This window comes from Rhagoletis zephyria, unplaced genomic scaffold, assembly GCF_001687245.7.
Source record: "Rhagoletis zephyria isolate East Lansing unplaced genomic scaffold, Rhagoletis_zephyria_1.1 Rzeph_scaffold_15996, whole genome shotgun sequence".
NCBI classification, from domain to species: domain Eukaryota; kingdom Metazoa; phylum Arthropoda; class Insecta; order Diptera; family Tephritidae; genus Rhagoletis; species Rhagoletis zephyria.
The window spans coordinates 176-12,348 of record NW_016173061.1 but is presented as its reverse complement, the minus strand read 5'-3'; the positions used below and the strand labels follow the sequence as shown (position 1 = coordinate 12,348).

At 34.3% G+C, this 12,173-nt stretch overlaps 1 protein-coding gene across 1 annotated transcript; it reads left to right on the top strand.

The window, feature by feature from the left end:
* Positions 1-9,200: 9,200 nt before the first annotated feature.
* LOC108379264 (estradiol 17-beta-dehydrogenase 11-like) lies at positions 9,201-10,504 on the top strand. Its single transcript, XM_017635602.1, has 2 exons — positions 9,201-9,378; positions 9,633-10,504. Exons 1-2 carry the CDS (start codon positions 9,339-9,341, stop codon positions 9,842-9,844), a joined length of 252 nt encoding a protein of 83 aa, XP_017491091.1. The 5' UTR covers positions 9,201-9,338; the 3' UTR covers positions 9,845-10,504.
* Positions 10,505-12,173: the final 1,669 nt, after the last annotated feature.

The following is a 12,173-nucleotide window of genomic DNA, read 5'->3' as shown; positions in this document are numbered from 1 at the left end:
TTCAGGCAGGCTCTTCCTAAACTATGTATTTGTAAATGTTATTGTGGCTGGTTAACATTTATGTTAACATTGACAAATACTTAATTTAATTACATTAAAACTAAACAAACTCATTAAATAAGTACACTAAAGTAAATTAAATGAAATGGAATAAAATATAGTAAAATACATACCATCAAAATAAAATTGGGCTAAGTTAAAACAACATCTATAAAAAAAAAGAATTAAATTAAATTAAAAAAATAAAATAAAATCAAATGGAATAAAAAATAGGTTAAATTGATTTAACTTGAAATGAATTAATATAAGTTAAATTAAACAAAAATCGCAAAAAACAAGCTGAAATTAAAATAATTAAATTAAAATTAAACATACAGTAAAATTAATCACAATGAAAACATAAAATGAAATAAAACGCAGAAGGGTAATTCCATCTAAAAGAGGAAAACAACATTAATTTTACTAAACTACTAGATTGGATCAATCTGTTGAAAAATCTTAAAAAAATAAAAAGAAGCTGTAAATGTTATCTACTTTTACTTCAACATAATTACTTTGACCAAGTCACATATGGACCTGCCCTACCAGTCACAATTTTATATATTTGAAAATTTATTTATGAAGATTATGTCAGCCTAAATAATAATAAATGCGAAAGCATATATTATATATTTTACAACAAAAAAAATCTAGCTTGAAAATAGTCACAAATGGCAAATAATACTTGCACAGTACTTAGAAGGTGTTTGGTTTTATTTCCACTTGATTACATTCTGGAGTCAAATGTACCACCAGTCACAGTGGAATGGCCCAGATGAGGAACAAAACGACAAATAATACTCGAATTAAAAATAAATGAAAATGAATTACAAATGCACATACGTATATATCACTAACCATTCTCCAAAAAGTTTCCTTGACTCCAAAAAAATTCCCAAAAATATTAAACTATCAACAATCGAACTAACGGAAGAAACTTGCTTACCGTATATGGATTTCTAACAACTTTGCTTTGGCTTTGAATTTAATTCATAACTGGCGCTCAACCAATACGAAAAGCTTTAAAAAAGTGCTGCTGAGATACATATGTACATACACACATACCAAAATATACCAAGAGAGCATGTGGAGTGAGAGCGCGCGAAGTAGGAGCAAAAGACTGACACTGCAGTCTACATAAATTGATTACTGCTCTTTGCCATTTACCTTACTTCTACTTATTAAAAATCGAATCGAAGCCATTTACCCACTTTGCTTTGATTTTGTTGTAATTGGCTTTATTGAGCATTTCGAATCGCCAGCTCCGGCCAACCAATGAGTAAATGAGCAGCAGTGCAATCAACAGCGCGGCCACAATCTTTTCTTTGCAGTTGCGGTTGCCCGTGGCTGATCCATGGAAGCCTTAGCCGTTGCACTTGGCTAGTGTGCGCGCGCTCTGCAGTATTTACTGATTTTAATTTTGGTTTTTATTGGTGTTGCTTTTGTATTGCTCTTGTTTTTTGTAATACCTTTTATTTTTATTTTCTTGCTGTTGCTTTGCTGCTTTTCGGTGCCTTTTTTTTGCAATACCAACAGTCTGGCGGGGTAACTTTATATGCAGAAGGTCAAACTGACGCCACCACCGAGTGAATTGCGACTGCGTCAAAGCTGTGTATGTGTATTCGCTGTTGCAGGTGTGAGAATGTAAACATGTATGTATGTATGTATGTATGTTTGCTTGGTCTTTTGGCGGTAAGCAAAGGTGTAACTGCAGTAGCTTTTTCGTGTGTGTTTGTATATATGGCCATACGGTGGTGCGCGTTGCATTTAAGAAATCAGTAGCGAATTGGCAAGTTTGTCGCTTCAGTCTTTTGTTTAAGTTAATTAGTTAATGCCAGTGTTTAGTGACGTAGAAATACTTTGTGGGTCTGCGAATGGAATTCATATCGAATTTAATATTGAGGGCTTATATTCAATAGCCTCTATCTTCAATTTGTACTTTAAACGACGATATGAATGTTTGTATGTATGTATGCCGGTTAAAATTTTTTATGAAGGCAATTAAAATGCGCATTGCCACTCAGCTAAGTGCTTTCGACTTTGTATTTATTGATATCTTAAAAAAATACTTATGCTTACTTCAACAAAGAAGTCAATTTGAAAATGCCAATAGACTGAAACCACACAACAATTTGCTGTTAAAGCGGCCACAGTCGCACAACATTCAGTTCTCCTGCCACCGCTGCTGTTGCTACTAGTTTTGTGTTTATGGTTGCTGCCCGCAGTGTGACTTAGAATATTTACAAATGACTTGCATTGACGCGTGCGCATGCGCTATCATAACGTTTTGCGCAACACTATGTCACCGATACCAATATAGTATGTTGGTATATTATTTGCTGATATATACATATGTATACACACAAATAGTATAGCTGCCGTATAATTTAGGTGGAACTAGAATTGCCTTTGCTTGAATTGAGCTTTTCGTAACTGGTTTCGAACTGCTTGCAAACGAATAGGCAGGGTTACTGATTTTAGATAGAGTCAGAAAACTGGTTGCAAATTGATAAATATAATTATTTCTCAGTATTTTATATCGCGGTACTACTCAAATCGTGTAATATTACAATTTACTGTGTACACATTTGCACACTTAGGAATTTCTGTGCAGTGCTAAGCCAGTTTGTGGCAAGCACGAGGTGATCAAGAAAACTTGAAATCAATACAAATATTTAGAATTAATTAAAATACAGTCTCGCTAGCATTGCATTAACTCAATGTCTAATTCCTTACTGAGTACAAAACTTTGCGAATCGTTCAAGGAAAATTCCTTGGGAGTTACTTGAAAGGTGACGCGACGAACAGAAATTGAATATGTATTTAACTAATAGAATTATGTAGTTATTCTTTATTAAAGTATCGTAGACATACATTAAACATAGAAAAGTTAAGATGATTTTAAGTAGTGTTGCCACCTCTACAAAAATTTAAAAATATTACACAATGGAAACAAAAAAAATAATAATAAAAATTTGAGTAAGATTTTAGGCAGACATATTTTCAATAGAGCTGCCATTTCTGTAACTGAAATTCGCATAATTTTTGGTTACTGAAGAAATGTAATAGCCTATCTGTTTGGACCCTAATATTTTCAGTTATTTTCATCATTTTTAAAGTGTAAACAAAATATACAGTAAGTACTCCACGAGTTCAATTGAATAGCTTCAACTTGCCTAAAATTGAATAACGCCCAGTATTTCCTAAGGCTTGCTTAATAAAGCGCTTCGAGTTATCTCCATAAATGGAGCTAAATTGAATTGCGTTCCACTTGGCCAGCAAAAGGTTTAGCTTTGCATGCCAATTTTCAGTTCAATTTAATTCTATTTGATAAAGAATATACGCTTATGGCATATTCAATTCGAAACCCACACACGTAGTCACATAAGTAATTGTCACTTTTGTAAACAAATATGCACGCTCATGCATACATACATATATACCCACACACAGTTTGAGTTCATAAAGCTCAACATCGGTTCCGTCAAACCTGTCATCTCCCCACCATTGTTATTCAATTCACAGTCCATTGTTAATGTTTACCTACCCGATATGGCTACTGATTACTTTCAATATTTTCAAAAGTCATTGTTCGAGTTCTTTGTTTGTTTACTCAGCCACCAAGTAGCACCTTTTTGTGAATACTTACAGTACACTCGGCTTTTTGCGCCTTTCCATTAAATGCTGTAGCTAAGCTTTGTTCATAAATATATGAAAATATCTGTGTTCCAATGTTTGTTTGTCAGTGCACAAAATCAAGGGAAGCACTCTTTGTGACACCTGCTAACGATTTTATGAGTTTTGTTTGTATTACAACACAAAAAAAAATAATAATTTATACATTGGTTGGCGCATGCCGTACAGACAGTTTAGGGCCGAAAAACGCCTCCACATATTTGCAACTTAATTTGAGAAAAGGAAGAATTGCGCCCTTCTCCGATCACAAATTGATTCTTAGCAATGATTTTTCTTCTCATTACTCAAATAGTATCCGATTGAGTGGTTGCTCTGAAGTAAGTGCCTCTAAAAAAAATTCAAGGGATAGATTTTGAACCGAACACTTTAAAGCCATTTTGTCGACTTGCACTCCGTCAATGTAAATATTTGGATATTTGCTCTGTCGTTTCGGCTCGTGCCTGTTCATTTTCAATTGAGCGCATTTAAGCGCCTTTAAAGCGTGACTCAATTGAACTACATACATACATATATTTACAAAAGCATCTATGTATATGCATATATGTGTATAATATGTATGTGAGTAAAAAAAAAAACAAATATCACAAGAAAATGATTGCCACTTGTCGTGTGGGTTTGACAACGTGCGCTAATTGTTAAAAAGGAAAATGTGACGTTGCAATAACTGAAACTGTCGTACTTACATACGTACATTAGAGTGGTCCAAAATAATAAAGTCGGAATTTTAACGCCGCCACCCCCTAAGATTGTTCTGAACCGAAAATAAATATACCCCTCTTTTTTTATTTTGAAATCAAAAAATATTTAGGGATTGCTCACAGCGCTCAAAGTTTTCCATGTATTTTGTATGGGGAAAAAAACAAATTTGCGTTGCAATAATTGAAACTGTCGTACTTCCATACGTACATACTTAAGTACATATCAATGTGCACATACTATGTGTTTTTCACAAACGATCAGTAAATGGTTCCGATTTAGAAAAATAATTTAATTGTATATTTCAATATTTTAAATATTTTTGTATGACTCATCATTTAAAATTTTTATATGATTTCTCAGCCGAAACTGGAGTTGCTTTGTATTCAGACTGTGTTCAGTTTTAAAATTCTCTAGTAAAAGAGACACCTATTCAGGCGGCAGAGAAAGGAAACTCTCAGACAATTAGTCATTAATTTTATACATATTAAAAAGGAAGAGACTTCTTCAAACAATGGGTGTACTACACTATTAGAATTACATCCCATAATACAGATATTCACAAAAAAATTTTGTCTGTAAAACCTAATAGATTAAAGAAGAAATTTAAGCTGGAACAATCTACGTACATATGTATGTATGTACACACTGGCAATCATAAGTAAGGTGATGGTCTTTTTGTTTAATATCTGGAATGTTTCTCATGATACATTTTTTTGTTATTTTTTATAAAAATATGGTTGATGGTCATCACTCATAACCACGCAAGTCAAACTTTCAAACTTTATGCAGAACTTAGGAAAATTCAAAAAATTTTTAGAAAAATGTTGAGTAAACGGCTAAAAAATCGCGTTGATTTTTAATGACTTTTGTTCCGACGGAATTTTTAGTTTTTCCATATAACAAGTGCAATTCTTAAAATATAATGTTTTTTTTTTAATTTTGATGGCAAATGGTCTTGCGTATTTTATTCTACAACACTTTTGTCCCCTATATTTGAAAACTTGCAGGTTCTGTATAAAGTTTGAAAGTTTAACTTATGTGGTTTTGATTAAAGTATGAACCATATTTTTATAAAAAAATAACCAAAAAATTTTTGCTTGAGAAACATTGCAAATATTAAACAAAAAACACCATGCACTCACTTTTGATTGCCAGTGTATCACAGTCGAAGCTTTTGAGTATGTCAAAGCTTTTTATATAATTTTTATAAAAACTTTAAAATCTCCGTCATCTGATCGAGTTTTATTTCCGAGGTATAAATTTTCCTTGCGAAGGAGCCGATTTATAATATACCCACAGTAAGAAATTCTCTACATTCTTTAAAGGCGAATAGCATTAATGTGCCTTGGGAAAAAGGAGGATGACGGTAAGAATACTCTCTGAAATATCGAACGCGCTGATAGCAAGGCTTAATTGCATACCAGCAGTTTGATAAAAATATCAAGCTTTGTGTTGGTTGAGGTGGTACTCGCACGTAACTCAATCCACTTGTAGTTGCGACAGGGTCATCGATTCTGGGGGGTCAACCGTCACAAAAGTTTCTCGCTTGGCTTAGTGCTTAGTAATTGATTTCCTTCTTATAAGACTTAACGACTCTGATGTCTATACCCAAGCACATGCAGATGATGTGGCCTACCTGCATTTTCGAACTGGCTGCCAAGATAGGTCGATCTTCCACTCAGGTGTCGATATATAGAGAAAATAGTTTCTTTTATATTTAGTCAAATAAATCCCAGTAAAGGTGCTATTTCGACGGGGTCGGAAGAGAGGGAGAAGAGTGTTAGTTGAGCTCTGTTGAGTGGGCATTTGAAGAAGTGGTTGGTATCGTGGTAGGAAATCTCCATATGCTTCACACTCATTCGGTATGTTTCGGGTACAGTGGTTGTTGTACGAGCTCCAGTCTTTCAAGTTCATAGAGATGCCTTCTGACGAGCCCAGGGTTAGTTTCCGTCTCGACCAAATGTCTGTTCGGGTACTCAGATCTGTATCACCTTACCAGGAACTGCTTACAGCGCTCCTACACGATATTTATTTGCATATATAAAGGCTACTTTTCTGATATTTGCTAACTTCGTCCACCGGATAATTCCATACACCGATTTTAACTCGCCGCTCATCTCAAATTGACAAGCTAACTCGTGTGTGTTTTTTCCTCACTATCATTTCTGAACTTAATCGCGAAAAGTTTGAGAAAATGGTTACCAAGCCGAGAAAAATAATTAAAAATATTTCGAAGGAATACTTTTATTATCCATCGCATATTTTTAGTAAATAAGTCTTCTTATAGAGTTATAAAATATAATTAGATCGAATTCCGAGTTAATTTTCTTTTTGCAAATTGCTCTAATAAAACATTGACAAATTTGTTGTGTAGCAACAGTCGCTTCCTGTGATTAGTGAGCAGACTTATTTCGGAGATAATTTTTTAGTCAATTTGGCATCAGAGCTCCACTGAAAATACCATCTCAAAGCATATACACCGTGCAAATACAGATGTGCATGTCAATATATATTATGTCCCATGTCGCTCATCAGTTATCTCGCTGCTGCTGCTTCTGCTACAATTCAGAGTACGTCACGCGATTATTATTTAAAGTGGTAAAACAATTATTTTCACATTAATAACGAAGACTACTAAACGCAGCGACGAGGCGACGAGACAAAGCGAAAACCGAGACATCGACTTGACATGCAAACAAAGTGTCTCGAAATGTACTGGTATGACTGAATGTAGCTTAGGAAACGAATGCTTTTCTGCATGTCTGCACTCTTTAAATCACAATTTTGTATTACCGCATCTGTGCTAAGTTTCTTACAAACATACAAGTTGCTATTAAAAGTAAAGCGAAGCCAGCGCAAGTGATTTCATTGCTACTTTTTAGTCATTACTTATTCTACTTTTTTTTTTTTTTTGTTTTTTCCTACGTATGTATGCACTTACTTCACGCTTTAGTAACGACCGACAGCGGAAGCTCCAGCTGGCTGAACGTCGCCGCTGGTGGCCAGCGAAAGACGGCGCAAAAAACGGCAGATATATTTCATCAAAAGAAATGCATTGCCGGTTGACAGCTGCAGACATGATAAGGACAAATCGTCTGCCTTCATAAATACATACATGCATACATACATACACGTAAATATATATGTATATGTATGTAAATGTGTGCAGTCAACTGGCTTACGCTGACACAAAGTGAACGTTGACATGCCTTTGTCACGAATAGTTAACTCAATAAAAATGGCAAAAACATCAGCAGCATGAAAACATCAAAAGCAAAAACAAAAACAAAATTATGCGTATCATAATTTGAGATTTATTGTGTAAAACTAAAAATAAATAAAAAAAATTTACACATATTTAAAAAAAGTAGTTCAACTGCTTGGCCGGAGTTAGCTTGGCTTGGCTTGCATGTATTTGCCACAGCTCAAGGTCACATGCGCTTTGTGTGTACCGATGGTTTATTGCCTCATCAAAAGCTTTCCAAGAGCTTTGTATGACTCTCGCCAAGTACTGCCTTCGGTTTATGTAAATGAGGCGTATTTTGTTAGTTTTATACATTTTTTTCTTTTTTATTTTTCTTCAAATCTGTGCTATGCAAATCAAACGTCGCACACAATATATCATTTGTGCTCAATAGCCCGTAAAGCAACTCGATAAGTGTGCATATAACATAAAGTTGTCTTCGAATGGTATACGAATCTAATTTTTAGCAGCTGTTGAGTGCTTAGAAGATACAAATTAATTTTTTTTATATAATTTTGCAACATTTAGCATATTTTTCGTTTAATTTACTTGTGCTCAGCAATGCGTGCCTCGCGCGGTTGGCAAATTTTGTATGAAACGAAAGACTTAAGCAACGAACTTCAACCCAATTTTATTATTACTATTTTTTGGAAAAGTCACCTTTTAAAATCAATACAAATACATACATATCTATACATTTAATAAAATTGTAACATGCTGATGTCTGTACATTATAAATATTAAAGAAAAATTAATATGGGGGTCTTTATTAGAGCAATAGAAGCCAAATCTAAATTTTTTTAGAATATTTGTCTGGCTGTCTGTATGTTTGTTCGAACATCACTCAAACTCTAATCCATGAAATTGAATGCAGTTTTCACTGGTCTATTGCTAGAGGTCTAACTTAAAATATAGAAAAAATTATAATTAGAGAGTTGCCACCTGATGGAAAATTGCAGTTTAAGTAAATTGTTAAGATAAAGTAAATATTGCAGCATGGAAGTCAAAAGAAAGAGGTTTAAGAAGGCTTACAGCCGAAAATATTTTCTTGGAAGGTTGCCACCTGCTTGAAAATTTTAATTTAATTTCATTGATGAAACGAAACGGAATTAACCACACAAAAATACGTCTAAGGCGCACTGAAGCACGCTGGATATTTGCTAGTACATGTGTAAAATTATATGGCAACCTTCAATCTTGATTATATGAGCTTTAGATATACATCTTATAAAGGAATTATTGGCGGTTTATTTTCGATTGTTGATTGAAAAATTACACTGAAGATGGCACAACGCCGAAAGCGGTTTGTCTCCAAACCAAAATTGATAGGGCATGACGGAAACTCATTCCGAAATAAGTCGCTTTGATGCTTTAAATGTATCACTTCGGCATGAGTTTATATATTTATTGCAAAACATCTAAATATTTGATTTGATCTAAAAGTTTGATTCAAGATAAGAAAAAAAGTTCCAGATTCAATTTTTTATTCTATGAAAATTTCATTTAGAATTCCCTTAATTCATATAATTTTTTCTTTTTCTTCCAGGACTTATACTACATTACCTTCGGTTACCCCGAGAAGGAATTGAACACAGATATAGCTTTAATAACTGGTGGAGGCAATGGACTTGGCCGATTGCTCGCTCAACGTTTGGGTAAAATGGGCACCAAAGTTATCGTTTGGGATATTAACAAAGAAGGTAAGTATGCGAGACACAAAAAATACAAGGAATGTAGTTAAGAAGCTCACAGAAAAAGCAGGTGCAATATTTTGTAGTAATTTATTGAAAGCAATCAGAGCGAAAATTGCCTTCCTCATCTGATAATCAATATTTCAGATACAGGTTTTTTCGCTTTCTGACAAATGGTGAAATTCGAGTTAATATACTTTGGAAGAAAAGCTCATAAAATCCTCTAAATTTATATAATTTTGGCTTTTTTGTTGCTATTCCAGGCATACAAGAAACCATCGAAATCGTCGAAACTGATGGCGGCTACTGTAAAGGATATGTTGTCGATATTTCAAAGAAGGAGGAAGTTTACAAGGCAGCTGAAGTATTGCGGAATGAAGTTGGCGACGTAAGTAATCAGAGTTTAAGTAACAAAGCTCTAAAAAGGTATCTTAAAACTACTAATACCTTTATTCCTGACCCTATGCCGGTCTAGCATTCGAATTTCTCTCAATATTGCCGGCATAAAAATAATGATTAAATTATAATTCTTGGAGCACTTTGATACTAAAAGTCAACTTAAATAGTACACTCCCATAGGACCTTTAATCTTCATTTTAACCCTTCAACTGCCAACTGGTTCAAAAATTACGATACGACGTGAAACTAAGAGTCTAGACAGTTTTACGTTAAATAGTTCGTTAAATTGTGTCAACAAGAAATCCACTACAATTAGTGTAAGATAAACGAGCCTGATCGAAGTTCTTGTTCAACTGAAAGGCAAATTTTCATCAGTTGAGCTAGAGGGCAGTCCATTCTCTCGAAGCATCAAAGCCATCGATTAAGCACACCGGTTCTAATAACAAAGCCTGTTAACTCTGCACGGGACGCAGTGGACCCTTTCTTTCATACCTTTGAAAAAAAGAGAATCTGCACTCAATAGGTTTTTAGTAACTGATTATGAATTTTTTAAGCACCACAGGGTTAACGTTTTTTCTTATGTTCAGAGATTTTATCTCAGACCTGCCTTTGTAGCAAATACAGGGAGAACGAAATTCTCAATAAATTTCTGGGACTGCAAGATTTAGAAAAATTCTCATGATGCCCTAAAATATGATACAGTTTCCAAAGGGGGAAAATCGTGGTACCAAAACGCCCAAAGTTAGGGGGATATGAAGCTTTATAAACATTATAAAATAGTACCAAATCAGTAGTGCCTTCTCTCGATTTTAGTGGTTTAATTCCTAGAGAGAATAGTCCATATCGACCTAATAAAGGACATTCGATTACTCTCTGATGGTGAACATACGTACGAATGTACGAAGAAAGTCTATTTGCTTAGGAAAATAACGCATTGGTATGCATTTTGCCATTTACAGGCAATATTTTGTTAACTGCTTATGGAGTGGGAACAAAATTTACCAGTGCGCAGAATGCGATAAGGGTTTAAAAATTACCAGGAACTTTTTTTTACCGGTAACCAAATTTTGGTTACCAACGCAAAATAGGCCTGATAGAAGCTACTTTTGAAAGAATTCGTCTTTTTGACCCCCAGCCATTCTCTCAGAACAAAATTGAATGCGAATTTCGATGAAGCTTCAAGACGCATAACAAATCAACCGCTCGCATTCTAAATTAGTTCACTAACTCGCTGCTCTTAACTTCCTCTGTTTAAGCTCAGCAGTAATTGAAACACTTTTAAGCTAAATAATGCTTGAATTTTAGTACATAACCATTTGCATTAAAAACTCAGTCGACCTTGAAAGTTTGTATGAAGTGTCGGTTAAGGGCACAGAAGTGCTACAGAAGCGCACACACAACACAACAAAGCCGCTCACTCGTACTTCAACTTGACTTGTGACCCTATTTCATTTATGTAAATATATATTTGTATGTATGTACATATAGAGTTACTTTATTGCATGCAACGTGAACTTGCTTATCTTATCCGTTATTCTTTTTTCGTTTCATTTTTCCACGTCAGCGCTTAGCCTACCACTTCTTTTCATTGCAAACGGCGGCAGCTGTTGCCGTTATTGTTTGTTGACATGATTACGAGATTTAATATATTTAAATGCCAGCGCCCATCAAATTTAATTAGTGCTTAAAGACTAGTTATATTTACTTATGCAATTCAATGCGCTTCAATGAAGAAAGAATTCAAGCACTCAATGCTTTAAATTAAAGAAAAAAAAAACTGATTGAACGCGAAAAACCTCTTTTAGACAGGACAACAGCAACAGCAACAGCAGCAGTCGTCTTCTTTTATGTTGGTAATTTTTAGCATAAAAGAGTTAAAATATACCAGAAGTGTGTTTGTTTTAAATAGAATGACTACGGGCATTTTTTTTTATATATTAAGATTAAAAATTAAACTGTTAAAAATCTAATTTACTTAGCCTTCATAGTTGACAAGTTATTGCAAAATATTTTCAAGTTTATGTGACGTCTTAAAGAAAAAATGGCTTAAGGCTTCCATTAGCACAGCTGGCAATTGGCAGCACCAACGAATCAAACCCACTTGCTAAGCGTTTTTTTTTTCTCTTTTAGAAAATATTAAATAAATTTCCGCTGCACTAACAATTACACAACTTCACAAAAGCCAAACTAAATAAGAAAACAAAAAAATGTAAAGTTGCCAGAAAACTTAGAAACCGCTCGCCTTGACATCAATATCAATTGCTGACCTGCACGCATGCGCTATGAACTCACACGCCTAGAACAGCTGGAGTCAAATGGCCGAAATTAGTTTTGCGCAACAATTCTTGGCTTTAACGCTTTGGCAAATAAATTGTATTAGTAAATGGCGGCAGAACTTGTTGCAA